This window comes from Polyodon spathula, chromosome 11 (genome assembly GCF_017654505.1).
Source record: "Polyodon spathula isolate WHYD16114869_AA chromosome 11, ASM1765450v1, whole genome shotgun sequence".
Classification (NCBI taxonomy): domain Eukaryota; kingdom Metazoa; phylum Chordata; class Actinopteri; order Acipenseriformes; family Polyodontidae; genus Polyodon; species Polyodon spathula.
The window spans coordinates 9,299,424-9,322,759 of NC_054544.1; the positions used below are offsets into that span (position 1 = coordinate 9,299,424).

Genomic DNA, 23,336 nt, shown 5'->3' on the forward strand with positions numbered 1-23,336 from the left:
CAAGCAGCTTCTGTTGTCACGGCAACAGCTCTGCAGAGTTAAGAATCGACTACATCGTGAAGCCGGGGATTAAATTAAATTGGACCAAAACCATACGGTTCATTCTGCAAAAAGGTAAACAACTAAAAATTGAAAGTAATTGATATTCACTGCAGTTTATAAAAATTCTCTTAAAGTGAGTCTACGTCTGGAATTTCAAAATGTGCGCATAGTACTTCGGTAACACGATAGATGTTTCTTAGATGTTTATTTAAATAGTACGTTTCATGTAAATGTAGTCGTTTTTATTTTAAGCACAGCATATTTTAAAGGAAGGTCTGTGCGAGCAAAAACAGTCCCAACATTTAACATTCTCTTATTGCAAATACTACTATTTACTTTTGCTGACATTTCTATGTATATAAGACAATGCACAATAACAGAAGTCCATATCACAGCAAAACGTTATTAAACAGAACAATGTAATTGAATGGGTTTTGGTATGATTATTTATTAAAATATACACCTTCCCACATATTGTTCCTAACGTGTTTTGAATGAGGACTGTGGACTGTGTTGAATGATAAAAGATAAGATAATGGATTCATAAAATGTATAAAAGTATTAACCCAATATAATAATATGGTATACAGCATGCATATATATCATATATATAATATAGATATATATATCTATATATATATATCTTATATAATATATATATATACAGTAGATAGGTATAGGTATCCATCTCCATAATATATATATATATATATATATATATATATATATATATATATATATATATATATATATATATAGTATTATATATAACTAAAAAAATCTAAAAAGACATCTCAATAGACACTAAAGAGGTCTATTCATGGAAGAACTGAAAGATCTAATAGTACCAAAAGCTAGCATTGAAGCTATTGAGTTTCTGCAATCCATTGGTAAGTGACAACTACATTCTACAGTGAAATTCTAAAGTTGATGTGCTTCATTCCTTCCACTCAGACTATCAGTCTTCCTGAACACGCAAGACAGTGGGACATATTGCGTTCAAAGTTATTCCAGGATATTAGTTACAATGCTAACAACTAAATGCTTTAAGCCTAATGTCCAAAGCACTTTATGGTGTTAATTATCACATTCAGATTTTTTCAAAACGTTGCTTGATTGGGTCTATCAATGATCCATAACAGCTGCTAATAACTGGCCACACCCTGTATAGGGCGTCTGATTTAATGTTGTATTTTGGAAATGCGTTTAACTTGCGGCACATCTCACTGCCAGAAATGAGTAAAAGCAGTCGGAAGCTTATGAGTTAAAACCCATCCATTGATCTATTCACATGGTAAGTATCTGTCTGGTGCTGACAGTGGGAGCACTTTAGAATAGTAGGTTCCTTATTTGTATTCAGTGAGGTAGATGTATATTAACCTAGTTTCCATTGTGCAAACACATTCAAGAAAGAAAGCATTAATATTTGTGTGGAAGCATAGAATGCCGATTCAATGTTAGACATCTGAGTTGTTACCTACTGTATTGACACATAACATTGTTAGAACTCTTTAAATTTCAAGAAAGTAACGACAAGAAAGATTGTTTTATATTAAGATGTTATTATGATGTATTTGGGAGTGGGTTGTTTTAATATAGTCTTTGTAATGTGACTCTGGATATTACAGTTAACACATCCGACGAACATGCAGTTTTATTTTTATTTTTTCCCCCATTTCATTAAAGCATATAATGAAAACAAAACCTTTCATTTTAGAGCCAGAGGAGTTGCAGCTATGTCTGTTTGTTGACTCCTTAGTCACAATTTCAGACACAGGCAGAGAACTTGGAGAATTCACTATTACCATTCAACAGGCAACATACCATGATGAGGACTGTTATCTAATTCATGCTAACAGCCATGGCTGTATTGATGATATACCATGTGGAACATCTATCATGGGTAGGTATGATATACATGGATTAGTATAGTATCATACATTCAAATTTAAAATCACTTAAGTTGTAAGTCATTTTAATATTTAACTATTCTGTATTTTTTGTATCTTCAATAACCTTTGTAAAATCTGAAAAAGTTTCAGAAAAAAGTTACAGAATATTAACCTTTTTTTTTTTTAATTAACCTAACGTATGCATTTAAGATCAAACATTTTTCTTCAACTGTCTATATAAGCATGATATCTGAAAAAAATAAGCAGTACATTTTGTCCAACATACCTAATAGTTAACCATTTTGTTAATGTATTTTATTAACAGCTTATGTTTCCAAGAGGCTTGCAACTTTAGAGCAACATCATCATGAATATGTGAAGGTAAATTTATATTTATATTTGCATTTATTGTTTTATTTGCATCTATTAAACCACAGAATCATTTATGAAGAGGTGGACTCTGTTCACTCAACACGGGGCACAGTTCACTTTTGGAAGAATTAGCATACAAATATAGACAAAGAGGAGAGGTTAGACCATCTCTGGGCTGATAGGGCTACCATTTCAAATCGCACAGTAACAGCTGCAGGCACATATTTATGATTTCCATTACATGAGCGGAGATGTTGAACTTCATGCTGACTTAAACTCGGCTGTCGCCAAGATAAGCACCAAGTAAGACGTAGCTTTGCAGTAAACTAATGTGATCCATCTGCATCTCCATAACTGCCTGAGTGATCACACAGCTCTCTATGTAGACATTTGATAGAGATTAACAAAACTTATGTGATTGGTCAATATCAACATTTATGTTGCTGTCACAGAAAAGCAAACAGTGTTGGAGCTTTATTTGTCCACATGGCCAAAGCAGTGATAATGTCTGCTACACATAACAATTGTACTGCATTTAAATTATACAATTAAACTGGGGGATGATGTAACAACCGACAATCACAATGGCTCGGGTATTTTTATATAATCAAGTCATTTGTGACGTTGTGTGTACTATTAAGATCATTGTTTAGAAATTGTTGAGTCACAGTTCCTGTGACACCCACAGGAAATAAATACTATTTCTTATCATGGCTATTTTTGGAAGCATCAAGCAAATAACACTATGTAACACAATTTTTGTTCCTGGGTAGTAAGTGTTATTTCCTAATTGCTTATGACTCAAAAGTATAGAAAATGGCTATTATTCCCCACAAACTTTGCTTTTGTGACCAGGACAGTGATATTTCAAAATATCACTATTTCCAATGGGAAAATGGGAAAATGTGTGTCTTTTCGTTCACATAAAGTTATAAAAAAACAACATATGAATCCAAATGAACATGTATTTATACTAAAGTAGTACAAATTTGGATTCATATGTTGTTTTTTTCTAACTTTATGTGAACTAAAAGACACACATGCCCATTTTCCCATTGGAAATAGTGATATTTTGAAATATCGCTGTCCTGGTCACAAAAGCAAAGTTTGTGGGGAGTAATAGCCATGTTCTATACTTTTGAGGCATAAGCAATTAGGAAATAACACTTACTACCCAGGAACAAAAAAAAATAAAAAAATTTTGTCACACAGTGTAATTAGTCTTCTTCCCACGAAATTGATGCACCAAATAGCTGGTGCTGCCATCTAGTGGTTATCTATACAGTGAAACAGTAAAAAGCAAGATAGTGTCTGATACTTATAATCAAGTAAGTAATTTAATTAGGTAAACTTTAAATAGTATAATGCAATAACTAACCAGTTCTAACTATCCCAGTTTGCTTAAAGTTGTCACTCTCCCATTGCAGATAAAGGATCACCCTTTGGACAGAAAGTCATACATGGTCAGACAGGAAGATCAGCTGGTAGTGAACAAAATTGTCACGGAAGGACAAGTAAGTTTAATAAAAAAAAGACCAATACATTCTGTATTTAAACAAACCTATTGTCATTGGACTGGATGAGAAATACTTTAAAAACAAGACCACACATACATTATTAAATATGTTTTAGTGCCACCTAGTGGGTGCTTTGGTTTTATTTGCCGACCTTTGTGAGATGGAAACTTTTCAATCAAGGTATAGATAAAATAACACATTCTAGCCTTTAGCTCAAATTAAGTAATTCAAATCAAAGCTGATTTTCAGGCCATTTGAACTAATCTGCAAAATCTAGATGTCCGGTTTAAGTAGGTTACCCATTTCCGTGACATTTTGAGATCATATTTTGCTTTTAGGATGAGAAGAGGCACACGTTTACATTTCCTTGGAGCTCTGTGGAAGGATTTATATCAGAGGCTTCAAATCTTCTTATGTTACGGATTCTTGCTAAAAGGAAGGCTGTTCCGGAAAACATGGTGTTTCTTTCATTAGATACCGAGACGCATCTATGCACATCCACTTTTGTAAGTACTCTTACCAAATTATATTTACTGTAATGGCAATGGAGTGAAACTAAAATGGCAATGCAATAGTTTTGTACTAAGAGACAGTGGTAGCAGATATCAGGACCGCACTGCAATATTTGTTTAAAATCTACGAACTTGCCTTGCCATTGCTTTTTCTTCAAGGGGTTTTAAACTTTTCTGTAAGGGTATAAGTCAGTTTTTAAAAGTCATTCAGGGGTTACTGCAGACCATTACACAGCAGTTCTGTGAAAAAAAACATACATGTTTCTTATCTGTTTTTATGAATCTCAGTATTACGTACATTCCCCTTTCTACATAATACGTACTGTTATTATTTTTGTGTAGAAAGAGCTTGGGCTCAGGAGTCAGACAGTTGGGAGGGAGGTTATGGAGGTTTTTGGAATTGAAAGAGCTATCCAGTCAGAGAAAGATCTACCTTCCATGTGGCACTTCTTTTTCCTTTCTGATGGGTAAGTATACAATTTTGTTAAAACTTTGAAGTACATTTACTGCAATTTTGTTTCATTTATATAGCGGGACGCTGCATAATAGAGTGTCTGCAATGGTTCTGACACTTACTGGTGTGTCTGGTTGATGCTCTGTATTGTCACTAAGGAGTGGTCCACCTACAGTACCGTGAAAGTATTTTCTCCCTAACTGATTTTCTGCATTTTTGCATATTTTTGACACTGAATGTTATCAGATCTTCAACAAAAATCTAATATTAGATAAAAGGGACCCTGAATAACACAAAAACTTTGATACTTATTTAATTTATTTATTAAAGAAGGTTATGCAACACCCAATGCCCCAGTGTGAAAAAGTAACCGCCCCCTCAGACTCAGTAATTGGTTACGCCACCTTTAGCAGCAATAACTGCAACAAAACGCATCCTGTAGTTATTGATCACTCTCTCACAGCGCCGTGGAGGAATTTTGGCCCACTCCTTCATGCAGAACTGCTTCAACTCAATGACATTCGTGGGTTTTCGAGCATAAACTGCTTGTTTCAGGTCCTGCCACAACATCTCAATGGGGTTTAGGTCTGGACTTTGACTAGGCCATTCCAAAATTTTAAATTTCCTGTTTTTTAACCATTCTGATGTAAACTTGCTTGTGTATTTTGGATAGTTGTCTTGCTGCATAACCGAGCTGCGCTTCAGCTTCAGGCCTGACATTCTCCTGTAGAATTCTCTGATACAGAGCAGAATTCATGGTTCCTTCAACGATGGCAAGTCGTCCAGGTCCTCATGCAGCAAAGCATCCCCAAATCATGACACTACCACCACCATGCTTGACCCTTGGTATGAGGTTCATATTGTGGAATGCAGTGTTTGGCTTTCGCTAGACATAACGGGGCCCATGTTGGCCAAAAAGTTCCACTTTTGACTCATCTGTCCATAGAACATTGTTCCAGAACTCTTGAGGATCATCCAGGTGCTTTTTGGCAAACTTGAGACGAGCATTCATGTTCTTAGTGAGCAGTGGTTTCCGCCTTGCTACTCTGCCATGAATCCCATTTTTGCCCAGTGTCTTTCTGATGGTGGAGTCATGAACACTGATCTTAGCCAAGGCGAGAGAGGTCTGCAGATCCCTGGATGTTGTTCTAGGGTTCTTTGTGACTTCCTGGATGATTTAACGCCTTGCTCTTGGAAAGATTTTGGCAGGACGACCACTCCTGGGAAGATTCACTACACTCTCAAACTTTCTTCATTTGGACAATATGGCTCTGACTGTGGTTTGGTGGAGCCCCAGAGCCTTAGAAATGGCTTTGTAACCCTTTCCAGACTGATAGGCATCAGCAACTTTTTTCCGGAGGTCTTCAGGAATTTCTTTTGATCGTAGCATGATATGCCTCTAGAACCTGTGTGCTGACAACTTCACTCTGATGGTAAGGGCCAATTAGTCAGATTTATATCGGGCAGGGTTGGCCCAAATCAGGCCTGATTGTTAACCAAAGTATTCAAACAGCTGACCCTAATTATCCCTTTAATTGGGTTGAGTTAACTGGGGGGGGGGGCAATAACTTTTTCACACCTGAATAGTATATGTTTGATTACCTTTAAACACCAAACAAATGAAAGAAGACCAAACTTTGGTGTCATTTTTCTCTCTCAGACTCTCTCTATATACTACTACAAACCACAAAAAGATCTGACCAAATTCTGTGTGAAAAATGTGCCAAAATGCAGAAAATCAGACAGGGGGCAAATACTTTTTCACAGCACTGTATTTCAATTAAACCTCACCTTCAAGGGCATTCTATTGTGTTGATGGATGCCATCTCCAGCAGTTTTCCATTCAGTTTCTATTGTCTGTACTATAAACATGGTCCTTGGCACAGCCAAATATTTTCCCCAGATTTATGTCAGTGATTTCAGGCCAATGTCACTACAAGGTCTTTTCTAAAAGCAATTTAAGGCATTACATGTAGTATGAAATTAAGGCACATTCAATCTTTGTACTTACAAAAATATTATAATAGTTAATCTCTCTAATTATTTGAATTCCATTTTTGTTCAGACATTTAACAAGCAGAGTACAAATTGGATCTCCTGTGACAATGAGACTTATACAAATGCCATTGCTAAAAGAAAAAGGTACAGTAATCTAAAGTGTGTTATGATGGATTAAATATATTTGTTAAACATAAATCATATTACAATTTTGGGAGAATGCTTTTAAACTGGTGGGTTAAGTTCAAGTTTAGTTCTAATCTGGGTCCATGAAACTAGCTGATAGTTTGATATTTCCCCTATATTGTTATGAATTTAAGTACAGTCAACTGCTATGAAGAACCACCTGTCTATAGTGATCTCTTCGATCAATCCTCGTATGTAGAGAGGGATCCCAAGGTGAAATGCGACCCTGTCAACTTGGGGTAGAGGTTAGGGTAACGGTCATTCAGGTTTAGACCATTTTAACCATCAGCTTGGTGCTTATAATGGATAATTAAAGTTATCTAAACATAAATAAGTGTCACCCTAACCGTAACCCCAAGTCCATAGGGTCATATTTCATCTTGTCATCCTACTGTACGCGTGGGAATTGATTAGAGATCACTATGAACAGATGGTTTTTCCTATTTAAGCTGACTGTACTTAAATATTATTCTATCTGTACACTCAAGACACTGAATTAATGTGTATCATTTTAATTGAGCAGAGGAGGATGAGCATAAACCAGTATTTGAGAAGAAGCCATTGATCTGGGAGGAGGACATGCACTTGTACTCCAAATTTCTTGATAGAAAGGTAACAGTGCACATTTAATCGTTATGAAAAGGGATCAGTCGTTAATCAAATTAATATAGAATTCAAAATGCTATAAGATAACTTTTAAGACAATAGGAAATAATTTGTGAGCAGTGAAATAAAGTAATACCTTCTTTGACAAATGTTTCAGCAGGACTTTTTTTTTTAAACAAAATTCCAAAAAGAGAAACATCAGATTGCAAATTTATGTTTGATATTAAAGCTGTAATGTTAATTCAGTTGTTTTGTGAAAATAAATCAATTTGTAAACGGTTCTAATAAATGTGTTCAGGTTTAACATGCAATTTTTTATTTCAGGAAGAGCTCAAGGCAAATCATGCTACATATGTGAGACATCACCCTGAGCTGAAAGCCATAATGGCAGATTTCCTTCAGTTTTTATTACTCAGAAAACCAGAGGACATCTTCGTGTTTGCTGCAGATTATTTTGCACCATTTTCATCACAGAAGCATCTAGAAACTAGTTTTCAAACAAGCAAAGCAAATCATGTAACTAAAAACAATTGATTTATTTTTGACTGTGGTCTGAAAAATTATCCATATATTTTTAAAGTTGTCTTTCAGAATAATTGTTGTGTATTAGTGATTATTTTTAAATTATAAGGGCCATAATCCATAATGACTACCACTGAATTAAAGGCTAGAGGTAGCAAGTTCTATTTCTACAATATTCACACCAACTAGCTACCATCTTAATTGCTTCTTGCTGTTGAAATCATGCAGTATGTGCCCCTTAAATTTTGTTTACTCCACCTGCATCTTGGTAAACTATAGAAAGTGGAAGCAGAAGGAAGTCAAAGGCAGCAAAACAAATTGAGGAAAAAGACATGTTTGCAAGCAGTGACATTAAACTTTTGGGGGACCCTGGCTGCCAACAGCAATATTCAGAGGAAGACAAACCATTTCTTTAAAAAAAAAAAAATTTTATTTTGCAATTTAAAAAGATAACATTGAAAAAGGTTTCCAGGAAGTGCACTTTGAGCTAGTGTATTCTGCTACAGAGTCAGTACCCTCAGGCACTGCATGCTTTCCTAGTTTCCCCAGAGAGCAGCAGTCGTGCAGCAGTCTGTATTTCTCTGCTGGTGATGGTACGTCTCTTGTTGTACAATGACAGTTTGGCTGCCTCTGATGCTACACGCTCAAACGTGTCACCCACAAAGGAGTTCATTATGTCCATTGACTTGGCAGAGATTCCAGTGTCTGGATGAACCTGTAAAAGATGAGAAATCACATAAAATAGACAGCCACACCTATGGCTAAGGGAGAACACTGCAATTTGGCCTTTTGCATCATCATTCCACACATTAGTACTGCCTCTTAAATAAAGAATGTAGTTAACATGCTTTTCTAAAAAAGGCCAGTTAGTGTAACTCAAAACTAGAAAACGAGCTACTGCAATATTGTTGGACCCATAACTAGATTTCCAAGAATGTTCATCCAGCACTTGTTCCTTTTCCATGGAAAAGAAATAAAATGGTATAGCATACCTGTTTTAAAAGCCTATAGATATAGGTTGTGTAGCTCGCTCTCTTGCCCTTTAGCTTATGGGATGCTTTGGCAGTCCTTTTCTCCATGTTTGTCACTTTGACAGCAGCAGACTTCATTTTCACTGGGTTAATATATATGGTCAGTTAATACAATACTATATAATGCTTTCATAGAACTTTCAATTCTAATCTTAACCCCTTTCAGGTTTTTTTTTTTTTGCTTTCATATTTTACAATTGTTTCATGCAATCTTTGTTTTTATACATTTCAATAAGCCAATTAATCACAGGTCTTGTATTTAAAGTTATGACCATACTTACTCCCAGGACTGCTGCAAGTAAAGATTTTAACATAAGCCCAATCATAAATTAATTTAAAAGCTCTTAAAACCGTTTTATCCTGCAGACTCTGAAGTTAAAACTGTAAAAGTGAAAGCAATTCAACGGATATTATCTCAGACACACAGTATTGCAGTCAACGCTAGCATGCGATAGCAATACATTAAATAAATAAAAATAAAATACCCCAAACCTACCTTACTTCCACTGTTGTTTACAATTACACAAGCTGTAACAAAATAGACTTAAGACTTGTGTACCTCCTTGGTGGTTTATATACAAGTGAAATATACTCCACGGATGAATCAGGTGTTTCAGTTATTATTGTTTGCATTTTAGAGGGTTAATTGATTGTATGCACCTGTTTAGATACCTGATTAAACACTTAGAGGTCTAATTCATTTGGGATCCAGTAAGCTTTAGGTTTGATTAGGCTCAAGTAAGCTCATTGTGCGACTGTTTTATTTTTTTTTAAAACAGTGTGCCGAAATGTTCTTAAAGTTATATTACGCAAACAGCATTCGTTTTAGAATCAGTCAATGAAGTTTGATAACCGCAACATGTGAAGTCCTTGCGCTTCATGTTAAAACTACAATTCCCACAATCCCAATCTAACGAGAACTCGGAAAGTCGTCTTGTTGAATCTGCAGAGCTGTGTATATATGTAACAGGAAGTCTTAAAAGCAACGTGTGAATTCCGTATCTACGAAATTTATTCAGTGTGTAAATTATGTTTCTTTTTAAATCGTTTCACTACATGGCACAGTACCTTTAATCGCTGTTGAGTGTGAAGTAATGCCAGTTTGTAATCTTTTGATTGAACGCATCATCATTTCCAAGGTACTGTGTACAATATCGATACACAAAAAAGGTCTTATTTTTATTTTGAAGTGTGTTTAAATATTATAATAAACATTTAATTAATGTATAATGTAATATAGGTTTACATTGTATTAATTGAATGTTCGTCGCATTACCAGTAAAACGTTGACATTAGTACTTTTTAATCCTTTTCCCCATTTCAAACTATTTAGGCTCTAAACTAATGATGTTTAAAGCTGTAATACTAATATAACACCGTGTAACAATTATTATTATTATTATTATTATTATTATTATTATTATATTATTATTATTTTTATTTTTGTTCCTGGGTAGTAAGTGTTATTTCCTAATTGCAAATACAGTATAATCTTAAATCTCGAAAAACTACTCACTTCTAAATCTTATGTAGTCATTTTTGTATTACTTTAGTATAAATACATGTTAATTTGGATTCATATGTTGTTTTTTTCTGACTTTATGTGAACGAAAAGACACACATTTGCCCGTTTTCCCATTGGAAATAGTGATATTTCGAAATATCACTGTCCTGGTCACAAAAGCAAAGTTTGTGGGGAATAATAGCCATTTTCTATACTTTTGAGTCATAAGCAATTAGGAAATAACACTTACTACCCAGGAACAAAAATTGTGTTACATAGTGTAATAGGAGGACCTCAGAAAGGTAACGTAATATAAATGAAATATACATTATTAACGTTATTTTGTGTAAATAGCAAATATTGCTACAAACTGGATGAAGTGGCAATGTCAGATGAAAGGCTAACAAATAAAACACCGTTGCTTCCAGTTGAAGGCATACTATTGGTGTAGATCAGGTTTTTTTTTTTTTTTTTTTTAAGTGTATTTTTAATACCCTCGGGCAGTACAAAAAAATAAATATGTTGTATTACCAATTGCAGTCTCACTGCAATTGGCAATACATTTTATTCAGTTAATATAATCCTTCTTTGTCAGTATTGAAGTATAAGTATAAACGAATGAAGAATGAAAACCATTAAAATAGCAGATATTGTTACGTGTTCATTATTTTGCATTGTAGCACTGGAATTCGAATATAACATGAGGATAGGTTTTAAGGTTTTTTTTTTTCCTTATTTTTTAGTACAGTAGTTTGTAAATCATTGTATATGGGCTTAAAGTACGGTACAGACCTGTTTTCATTTAATTGCCCAGCTAAGATTTAAAAAAAAAAAAAAAGCTAATAAAATCTATTTTTTAGCATTCCAAAACAAAATAAAGCTATTCCCCCCCCCTTTTTTTTTACAGGACTCGTTTTAGACCTCTTTCTTTTGAGGTTCCAAAGCCCTTGTTCCCTGTTCAGGATCCCAATGCTCCAGCACCACATTGAAGCATCTACAAAGATAAGCTGACTGAAAAGTTTTCAATTAAATAAAATGTATGGATTACATGTCTAATTTACATGATCAGGCTAATGAACTTAAATCTTCAGATGTGCTACAAGTGTGCTATTCAAATTACTGAGAATATAGGTCATGGTTGTCTCTTGGCACCTGCTCACTTAATTTGATGAAACATTTTATTCTGCATTCTGTAGATGTAGGACATAGAACTGACGCCTGTAATTATATATATATATATATAATTGTACTCTGTGCATGTTAGATGTGACTGCATGCACATGTTTGTAAAATTGGCCATGAATTGAGAGCTTCATTCACAATAACAAGAATTTCCAAATTTGCTTTTTTTTTTTTGTACCAAACATGAAAGAGATGATACTGGTGGGGTTCTATCAGCCAAATGAGGCGCTCAATCGGTTCCCGTCTTGTGCACAGCAGGAATTCAAAATCCCCATCACGTAAAAGAAACAGTACTTTTTATTGAATTATTTGGCTGATTTATTTTGTTCCAATGAAGTCTGTTGCTAGAAATCCCTGGGTTATGTTTAGTATGCTGCAAAAGATAATAAAAATACTGTTCTATTTTGTACTTGTTGATCTTTAGTTTAATCTTTGTCCAGGATGTTGATGTGGATTTTGCTAATCACATTTTACAAGACCTGCTTGTATTCCATGATTGCCTTTTCACAAATGAATGCCAAGTCATATTAACCATGTGTTTAGTGTTTGTGTTTTAATACAGTTATTAATCTTGCTTTAGGTACCTTCAGGAGTATTCAGCTCTGAGTACCCCAGGTGGTATTTACCAGTTCAGAGATCAGATCCTGTCAGGGAGCCCTGAGGCATTCTTTTGTTATGAATGCGGATGTATGTTCTGTATTTCCACTTCTAGAGATGTCATGTCATTTTGGGAACAACAGTAAGGACACTGAATTATGCAAATACACCACCCTCGTTCTGTCGGCCCTGGCTATACTGCGGATTCGGATATATCACGGTCCTGGAGTTGGCTCCCCATTTTTACAGTCTAACTGTGCATGCCTTAGCTGCACTATGCATAGACAGTTTCACTTTGAATTACTGTTCGTTTTGTTTGTACTGCACATCACAATCTAAGATATACAGACCAATTAAAAAAAAAAGCATTAATATTGTACTGTATCATATACACATGCATTGCACAATAACACAAAGTAAATTAAATATCTACTTGCTGAAGCGTTTTTTTAAGCAATGCACTAGCAAAAGTCACAGGGCAGTGACGTCAGCTCAGGATTCTTTCAAAGCAGCGGTTTGGGCATTTGAGAAAGGAGAGGAAGATTAATGAAATTAGTTGGAGACTTAAGTTGATGAGAAGCAGTTTCCCTCCGCAGTACGAATTAAAACGGTGTGCTGCTTTTTATATGAAAAATGAGAAAAAGCGGTTTGCGTAGAGGATTTATACTGGACCCTGACGCCCACAATAAAACGAGGGAGTGGTTGTACAGTATTTGTTATTAGCCTGTTTGTTTTTCTTTGTGTCTCTCGCTATATCACAGCCCTCAATATATAGCAGATTTGTATTGACCCCAACACCCGCGATATATCGAGTAGGGGGTGTATTATGGTTCTCAGGGGTTTAATGTATCTTACTCCAATCTGTAAAGTGCTTGCCTCAATACGCAATGGTAGTCTTTTGTGGTATTTTGTAAATATTGATAACATTGTCAAAGCTATACTTGTTTTAACAAAAGGATAATATATTATTTATTTTATTTCAGGCTAACAGAAAACAGTCCATGAGCTATGTCTGTATTGTGGAAAATCAATACACCAATGAGGTAAGACATATATGCAATTGAACATCCTAGTTATAGAATGCCATATGCACTATTTTGTGTGTATTTGTATTTCTCAGTACAGTCTTTTGTGAGTGAAAACCCATACAAGTTCATATTGGGGTCTAGTGTGATGCTTACCTTATCAGGAATGCTATAAAAGCAGGGTGTACATGTCTGTTTATTGTTTTTAATGCAGGTGTTGCACTATGTGGAGAAGCCTAGTATATTTGTCAGTGATATCATCAACTGTGGGATTTACCTGTTCACACCTGAAATCTTTCAACACATTGAGCTCGTTTTCCAGAAAAAAAATCAACAGGATCTCTTATTGTAAGATATCTGCGGTCTCTATCTTTTCATCATTTCCTATCCTCTTTTTTATTCATGTTTTTTTTCTGTTTGATATATATATTATATATATATATATATATATATATATATATATTATATATAGATATATATATATATATATATATGATATCTAGGATCTCTCAGATCAGATCAGATCCTAGAGTGTCAAAATCCAACATACAGCTATACATGCTTGTGATAAATTGAAAACCATCCATGCATTTCAAGATTAAAATTGCCAGAGTAGTATCTAGGCTCTGTAATTTATTAATTAGCATGTTGATGAACACCGCTCTAAATCACCAGCAATTACTTCTCAAAAACATACTTGACGTGCATAATAATGCAAATAAAAAATATTTGAAAAGATTACTTGTTTTTTCAAGCTGTTTGTGTAAATGTGTTTGTTTTCATGGGTTTGTGGGGCCAGTGATGAGGGTAAAGAGGTGTTTGTGTGGTTCTTCAGTGTGTGTGCACTCGTATGTTCAATAGAGAGGAACAGATGAGTGGCTGGCAGCGAGCAGAAGTTATTCACCTGGAACAAGATATCTTTACAGCACTGGCAGGAAGCGGAAAGCTTTATGTGTACAAAACTGATCAGTTTTGGAGCTAGATCAAATCTGCTGGGTAAGTGAACAACCAAATTGGATTGATTTTATTCCAGAAATACAACTACATCTTTTGTCAGGTCAAGATTTTTAATTTAATTTTATTTCTTTATTTAAGTGCTGAATTATAAAAAATATATATATGTATAAACTAGACCCTACTATTGACGTAACATAGTGATCATCTAAAATTGCATTTTATCAGGTAGAAATGACATCACATTAGGCAAACTGTTAAATTATTCTTATTTAACTGGTTTTTATAATAAATAATAGATGGGGTGCTATACAATGTACATAACTTAAAACATTAACCAGTAACCATGTTCTCCTGTAGATTGCTTGTTTTAAAATGGTTGTAAGATGACATCTATTGAAAAAAGGGGTCAGTCCATGTATAGAGACTGTTCTGTAAGCAGTTTTTTTACTTAGGTAATCATAGTGGCTCAATTAATCATCAGAGTGATGGAGACTCAGCTAATAAAATCTTTGCTGTAACTTTCATAGATCAGCAATTTATGCCAGCCGTCTATATCTAAACCAGTATAACAAAACCCACCCTGAAAGGCTGGCCAACAATGAAGAAGGAAGACCTACCATTAGGAATTGTGAGGTTAGGACTATAAAGAAGAATGCATTCTCTGGGTCATGGCTTTTGTCACAACAATAATTATTCCTGTTATATTTGTTTTATATTTTTATGTACATATTTTCTTTTCTAGGAAATGTGTATATCCATCCAACTGCCAACATTGACCCTACTGCTGTGGTAGGCTGTGTTTTGTTACTTGTACAAGGCAATAGATTACCAATGCATTTAACATCTATGCTGTGGTTTTGATGAAGTATTGTAAATTCGTGTACTTTAGCTAATCGTCAAATGTTTCCCCTCAGTTGGGTCGTAATGTCTCTATTGGCACTGGAGTGACAATAGGCTCTGGGGTTCGAGTAAGAGAGTCCATCATTCTTCATGGAGCTACGCTGCAGGTAGGAGTGAAACATTTGTAGTTCTGGATTGACTGATTCTGGTCCCTGTTTGTCTTTGCAAGGACTGCGTTAGGCAGTGCAAGGCTATGCCATTATAAATGTTGAGATTTGTTGTCACTTTACCTTAAGGACCAGCACGATATAGCCTATGCGGATTGCATCTTATTGTGTGGTTAAAAAAAAGGGTGTTTTTAGTTATATAAATATGTATGCCTTAGGTTTCAGAATAATTCAATTCTATTTGATAGACTAGGGTGCTACTTTGGCTTTTGTAATACACTCCTCCCTCACTCCCCCCCCCCCCCCCCCCTCCCCTTTTAATTTGTCACTTAGGACCACAGTTGTGTCTTAAATAGCATTGTGGGAAGGGACAGCACAATCGGGAAATGGGACAGAGTTGAAGGGACTCCCAGTGGTCCCAATCCTAATGACCCTTATGCCAAAATAGACAGTGAAACACTATTCAGGGAAGGAAAGCTTATACCTTCAATAACTATTCTGGGTAAGTCAAATATTCCAGTATGGACCCTATTCCACATTATTTACACAAATATTGTGTAAAGTAGTGCAGTGTAATTTAAGATAGTATTTCTAGATATGCCTCTACATGATTGTTTTTTAATTTAAATATTTTTTTTATTATTTTTTTTACATGCTGTAATGTGAACATTCCATCAGAAGTAATCATTCTTAGTGCAATTGCCCTCCCTCACAAAGATCTCAACCAAGGTTTTAAAAACCAAATTATTCTGTAGAATTTGTTCTGCATTTTTTTTGTACACATGATGCAAAATGGAAAGTTTTTAACCCTTGAAACTTAGCTGGAGAAAAAAAAAAATAGATGAAATGGAGCTTTCTATCATAAATGAGCTTTATAAAAACCCTGGCTTACAGAAGATGAGAAATTATGTGGGACACAGCATTGCTTAAAATATTGTAATTTGAAGACCACAAACACTTTTCACCATCTTGATCTCTGATCAAGCCACAACCACATGCCTTTCACCCAACAGTATATCAAAGGCTGCATTCACACTCAGTCTGTTTATAATGGACTCGGTCTGGTTCGTTTAGTTTAAAACAGTGTGTCAATTTGCTTGCTGTCACACTTGTCTATGAGCAAAGGTTAATTTGAATGCAAACTAAAGTTATATTTTTTTGGTTCTTTTCCAGTTTTTTTTTTTTCTGGACAGAGTTCATTTGTGTTTACGGTGCAGTTTGCAAATGAACTCAGTTTTATGGTGTGTGAACCGGATGTTTTCAATACCTTGCCAGGCATATTGAAAGATGGCTGCTATTGATGTTGCTCTTGCTCACCGTCTGAATGTGGCAGTCTATAGCATACTCCTATTATTTTGCCCTTTGAATTTTTGTCTGTTATTCTGACCCATATTGATTAGGCTTTATTTTATTTGTCCAGGTTTAACACCTGGGCTTCAAGACTGTTTCTTATATATAGCGCTACCCCTCCTCCTCTTCTGTCCAGCCTGTCTTTCCTATACAGTGTAAACCCACAAATGTTATATTCGTCCCCATCACTCTGACAACCAAGTTTCTGTAACACCTATCACATCATAGTTACTTCTTAGTGCAATAGCTTCAAGTTCTAAAATTTTGTTTCTGATACTTCTAGCATTTAGATAAATACATTTAATGGTTGTCTTACCTGAGTTGTTTTCCTTGTTTTGATGCAGTCTTCTTTTTTATGTTGATTTCTCCCCCCTTTCTTCCCCAGCAATATGCAATAACCCCTTTAGGTTCTTGCATATTGCTGGGGAACAAAGCACTGGGGGAAGCACGTTGCTAATACAGTTCTGCACAGTTATCCTACTGCCTGCATTAAACAAAATAATTTAAGAAAAGACTGAATATACTGTACTATTCTTGTGAGTTTTGTCCAGTTCAGCTTGGATTTTGGTGCTTGACCAAGTTTTTGTCAGAGCTTCAGATCCACATTATAAAAACATAAGCATAGCAATAGTGTGTAACATCTTCAGGTTGAGTTTAAAAAAAAAAAAAAACTAAAACAAAAACCAGAAGTGACATTTCATTTGAACACAGTGAAGCTCTTAAATGATGTCATTAGGTTCTGCAGAGTGCTTTCGATTCAAAGGGAATTGTCGGCTTTTCACTGGCCAGTTATCATCATGTATGTTTTGCCTCCTCTCACTTTAAAACTTTTAAACCTCAACATCAATAGATTGAAGAATTGTAACAAGAGGGATTTGTTTAAAACCCTGCCTGAAGACGTTGCACACTATTGTTATGCTTATGTGTTTATAATGTGGATCTGCAGATCTGCATCGGCCACGAGAAACTCACTGGTTCACTGATTAAAAGGTCACAATTTGTTATTCAGAACCACTGTATTCGTCCCATCCCTACTGGTAACCCTAAAGAAGTTACCAAAGTTTTGCTATACTTGTTTCCTCAGAATATGAACTAAACTACATGTGAAATGTTAACTTCCGACTCAGGTTACCTTGTATAGTTAGTTTCCAGTTGTTCACATTGACATTTAGCAGAGACAGAGATCACCTCTTTAGGTGGATTCGGTGTGGTTCGTTTCCCAAGCGGACTTTGTTATTCACACCAACTGTACTGAGTGCAGACCAAACCCTCTAAATGGACCCAGTGTGAATACACCCGCCATGTTACTATACTCTGGGAATTCAAGTGCTGTATGAAGTGTGTTAAATACAAATGCCAATATGTAATGTCACAACAGCACCCAGCAGCTGAAGCTGTAAAATACACTGATCTGCTGTATGATTAATTTTCCCCGAAGGACTTTGTTGGAGTGTGAAATCTCATTAGTTCTAAGAAATGTTCATTATGTAAATCCAGTTTTATTTCTTGCTTTATAACTACCAGCTTAATTTAGTGCATAACATAGCAGTTATGGTTCAGTTAATGGTTGTCTTTTTATTAACTTAGAGGTTATTACAGAGAAGAGTCACACTTAAAAGTGCAATTTGTTATAAAAATTTACCACGACGAAAAAGCCAAGTACCCCCCTCCCCCTCCATCAAAGCATACCCAACAGCAACATAGTAAATGCATTTTACAAAAATCTGAATGTTTCTAGATTGTTAAACATGCATATCTGACAGTGTTAACCATTGTGTTTAAAAAATAGTAAGTTCCCATATAATTGATAATAAACAAAACAAATATTTAATATACAAAATGTTCTAGTAAAAGTATTAGTTTGGGAGGGACAAAGGGGAAGGAAAAAAAAAAGACTACAACAACACAGTAGTTGAATAATATTTAGTAAAATTAATTCTTAAATTTCTTTTGATAGTTTTTTTGTTTTTTTTGTAATTAAATTAGTATTGAAAAATATTGCACAAAATGAACAGAAGAACATTGGTAAAATAATCCTTCCCTCCCCCTTACATGGGTTGTCAAGAAATAAATAAGCTGTGGGTTCAGGTACAGACAATATTACGCTGCAGTGGCAGAGTCCCTCCACATTAGTATGGTATCAGCCATAGACGCCAGACCTCCAGAAAAATAATGTCTAAAAACGCTTGTGTCTAGTGCCGCGTGGAGAGCTGATGAGGAGGAAGCCAGCGCTGAACAATCCTTTTCTTTGCAGAAGTCATGCCAGCCAAGCACAGGCTACGTTCCTTCTCGGAAAGAGGACATTTAGAGACATCACCCTTCAAATACCAGTGCATGGGCTTATACACACACACACAGACATGATTGGAGATAAAAAAATAAAAAAATAAATAAAAATCATGAACCATTTTTTTTCTACTTTTGTGTTTCTCATTTTTTTACCCAAAGATTATCATGCCTCAACTACATTTATTACAGTGCACAAGGGATAGTTCTTTAACTGATTCAAACATTTAAAATAAGCCATCTTCACGTGTTACACATGAACAGACCCTGTGATTTCTCAACGAAGCTACATGATATTCCGCAGCCTGCCCTGCTCCTTTTTTAACCTACTTCAGGATTGGAGATGTGAAAAACTTTTCTAGCTTGCTCTGACTTGGTTTTGTTACTGAACCTGGACATGAGTGCATTGTAATCAATATCTGAAAGAAATTAAGTTCCAAGCAGGTTTTACATTTTAGTCGTCCGACACTTCTTGAAAAATAATGCCTTTAGGTTTGCCAATTTCAAAGTTGTTAAAATACATGTATTCCTATCGCATTAAAATGTAGCCCTTCGTGCCCTCACCAAAATATAAATAAAAATAATTGCGTCTACGAACTACTCATTTAATATTTATTGGAAATGCAATTCTGAAACCTTATTTGGCGGAAAGCAACTGCAGATTTTTTTTTTTTCACTTTGCTTTGTGGTGACAAGGGATAGACACACAAACCACACTTACACAGGAGAGAATGCTGTGCCAAGGATGGTTTTAAATCTCCCTGACAGGGTATTTAGGAACAAGCCATCTCGGGAGAAATCAATGGCTTGAACAAGTGGCATATGAAAAAAAAAATCATAATAAAGTTAGGATGTTCTGTGTATTTTTTTATTTTAAACTCCTCGTAACAAAGCCCACCTTTACTTAACCTCAAAATCTTGTAACAAAAAAAGGAACACTTTTTTTTTTCTGACACAAACAAAATGAAAATACAACTAAAGGACTACGCCAAATGTAGACAATGCCAATTCCTTTAGTCTGCCAAGCTCTACTCAAAAACTACGTAACTTAATATGTGCACTGGTCCTATGTTTAGCAGTACAGATTTAATTAAACACAGCCTGTAGTAGTTTACCCTTTTCCATGCTCTGGATATTGATGTTGGCATGGTGCTGGATTATTTTCCACCATGAAAATCTGATTCCAATACTCAGCAGGAAGGGACAGAAAAAGAGCAACAACCATTTTGGAGAAAAAAAAAAACAAAAAAAACCTTAAGTTTATAAAATACATGTTCATGCACTACAAACACATATATAATTTTCTTTACATTTATAGGACAGACATACAATAATTATAACTGGCCTAATTAAACATTAACATATTCCAGACACACATTATACAAGGTTTGTTCATCAAACCCATTTTACAGTATGGGCACGTCACACTATAGAGAAAATATATCGGTAAAGGCATCTGTGTGTAGAGAAGCAAACAGCAGCCCCGATATGTTCTATGAAATCAGTATCTGTTTTATGTTGTTGCTATGGGACCACATAAGGCAATCATAAAAGTCATTTTCTGTGAGGAAAACAAATGGATTGAAAGACAGGTTTCACGTTGTGTGCATCCCTGTGAATGCATTCTGATTGTCATGTTATCCTTTATAACAAAACCTGAATGATAATGAATAGTGGCCACATTAACCAGTAATTGCAAATACATTTCAGTTACAGTGCACTCTATAGTAGTCTAAGAAATCATGTGGTGTGGCCTTGGTTGACCCAATAGTTGAATCCAGCCCTGGGATTGGATTCTGCCTGGTGTAAAAACAGGGATCCCCACAAAGAAATAAGGGCCTGTCCTAGTCCTCTGATTAATAGGAATAATCTGTGGTAGGCAGCAGACCACACCACAATTTATGATACCAACAGGACTGCTGCATCACTGTAGACCACTTTGGATTCCATGGACAGCTGGCTCAATGAACAAAAAAACCCGATAAAAGACCATTAATCTTACAAAACCTCAGAGAAATGCATTTATTTACTTGTCAAGTGGTGGAAATGGACTGTAGCTCTAATTTACCTGCCGTTCTATAGTGAACTCTAGGAGTACATAAAACATATTGGTGACGTGTGGCAGCCTAATCTCAAATAAGTTTCCAATGCAAACAAAAAACTAAGTAATTGGGTAAAATTTGGAAATACGTCGCCGGTAAAATATGTACATATGTGTAAATGGACAGCTGACAACATATTCACTTGTATTGAAAAACATCCTTACCGTTGGAGGTGTAGCATGAGAAAAGCCATTTTCCTTGTTTAGCTGAGTAGGTTCTTGAATAGCCTTGTGTGTGGCCAGAGTGCCGTCATCATCAAGAATATCTACAAAGTAAAACAGCTTAGTAACAAGTAAAGCAGGACGCGTGAACTTTGTAAGCTGGGCTGTTAATGTAAAGTAGCTCATCTGCTTGTAATGATTTAGTGTGCTTCTCAGGGTTAGGGAAACAAATTACTTTGATCCCTGGCCTTCTTGACTTTGCCAGGTCAGTTCTTGATGGGCAGCTTTTTAACAGAAAACCTGAAGCGTATAAAATCAAACCGGAAGGCTATCAACCAACTGGAGAGCAAGTTCAACAGGGATGTCAGTTCTGATGCTGCGCTGCACCGGAGATGAGCATCAGCTGTAGTTATTGAAAGGCCTTTTTAAAATGTCAAACAAATTAGGCAATGCTACCCATTTAATTTTCAAAATGTTTCAAATTGTGGCCTTGCACATCGTGCCTTTCTAGTTTGTATTAAAAAGTACCCAAGAGAAGCACTTAACTTCTTCATACTGGTGGTTTAAATAATGCAATTTAGGACAGGCTTCCATGAAGTCATATTCAGGGAGAAGGAAAAGGAAATGGGGTGGAGGATAGTGGTGTTTCCAAACATTAAAAATGTAATAGGAAAATAAAGTTATTTTTTATAATTGCTTACTTGATATAAATTCTACTAACCAGTTTAAAGCTACATTTTTGGTATGCTGTTACAACAACTATGTATAGTATAACAAATCCTAATGTGAAGTTTTCTTGAAGTAGACTACACACAGATTTGTCTTACACAACCATTTTCCACTTCAAATATGTTATACTGCATTTCTGAATTGGAAAACACCACCTGCAACCATTAATTTCTTTTGAAGGTGAAATGTAACAAGAAGCTCCTTTAATTTCCTTAGAAAGTCCTTGAAGTCCTCAGACCACTTGAATGTCATCTACTTTACCAAGAGGAGAAAACCTTTTTCCATGCATGTATTTCTCCTTTAGCTCTCACACTGTATGGTCACAGCCAGGCACTCTAGATTGCAGTCTACAAAGAAATAAACACATCCTCTTAGACATTACAAATTACTGGTGGAAATAAAATTGGAGAGGAGAGGAACAGAAACTAAATGGCTACCTTGTGTCGTTCTCGCTTCTCTATTTCATTCAAACACTGAGCTACTAATGATGGAATCATTGGTCCTGAAGGAGAAAATGTTGCCACAACTCCCTAGAACAGACCCAGGTTTGAAGGTTTCAAATACAAGAAAGACTTTGCATCTAATTTCTTAAAAAACAAGGTCAGCATAATGTATAGAATACATCCCGAATATAAAGTAAGCTCTGTAACTCATTCCTCTGTTTCCGAAACATTAGTTCACAGAACGATTACTGCAGGGAATAGCTTGGTGCAGAATACGTACTGTTTTGCATGGGGGTAAAAGGCATTGGAGGCAATAACCCGAAAGGCAAGACCAGGGGTTCCACAAACATAACTAAGGCTATAAAAGAGGTAGACATGCTTTTTGTCACAAAACATCTCTACAGTATATAATGAAATTACATTACTGGTATTTCTAGACCCACTGCAAAAGGCAAACCTGAATAATGACACTCAAAGATTAACATTTCAGTCATCAACAAAACAGATGGCATCTTTGGTTCCCCAAATGCTACGAGAGTTTGATAACTTGACAAATGCCAAATTGTTAAGGTCATGTGCACATAACAAACAACATAGAAAGTCTTGCACCAAGCCAGAGAATTATCTTCAATTTAAATACCGAATATGTAAACTGAAAATGGTTTTGCATTTCTTATGTTATGTTATTACAATAAAAGAGAAAAACAATGTGTCAATGTCTACATGTTATGTTTATCAGGCAAAACCCATATCTGCATCAGTACAGCCAGCAGATACATTTTATACATCATGCATTTGATTTTCATGTCTTACATGCTCTTTCATAGAAGAACGTACTTGCATGAAAAAAAAAAAAAAACA

The 23,336-nt window shown here is 35.4% G+C and overlaps 1 protein-coding gene and 2 pseudogenes across 1 annotated transcript; 2 read left to right on the forward strand and 1 right to left on the reverse strand.

Moving 5' to 3' along the window:
- The first annotated feature begins 846 nt into the window (after positions 1-846).
- LOC121323111 (ciliogenesis associated TTC17 interacting protein) lies at positions 847-8,544 on the forward strand. The gene is made up of 9 exons (XM_041263901.1): positions 847-932; positions 1,760-1,945; positions 2,260-2,315; positions 3,734-3,820; positions 4,162-4,329; positions 4,678-4,802; positions 6,855-6,931; positions 7,497-7,585; positions 7,904-8,544. Exons 1-9 carry the CDS (start codon positions 863-865, stop codon positions 8,111-8,113), a joined length of 1,068 nt encoding a protein of 355 aa, XP_041119835.1. The 5' UTR covers positions 847-862; the 3' UTR covers positions 8,114-8,544.
- Positions 8,543-9,210, reverse strand: LOC121323016 (annotated as a pseudogene).
- A 3,985-nt stretch (positions 9,211-13,195) lies between these two features.
- On the forward strand, positions 13,196-19,128 carry LOC121322787 (annotated as a pseudogene).
- The last annotated feature ends 4,208 nt before the right edge of the window (positions 19,129-23,336 follow it).

What these genes read in the sequence shown, in the direction of transcription:
- LOC121323111 (XM_041263901.1), top strand. Translation starts at nt 863, where the DNA reads ATGGAAGAACTGAAAGATCTAATAGTACCAAAAGCTAGCATTGAAGCT. An exon ending in ATGTGGAACATCTATCATGG is followed by an intron (nt 1,946 to 2,259) that starts GTAGGTATGATA and finishes TTTTATTAACAG; the next exon opens with CTTATGTTTCCAAGAGGCTT. An exon ending in TTCTTTTTCCTTTCTGATGG is followed by an intron (nt 4,803 to 6,854) that starts GTAAGTATACAA and finishes ATTTTTGTTCAG; the next exon opens with ACATTTAACAAGCAGAGTAC.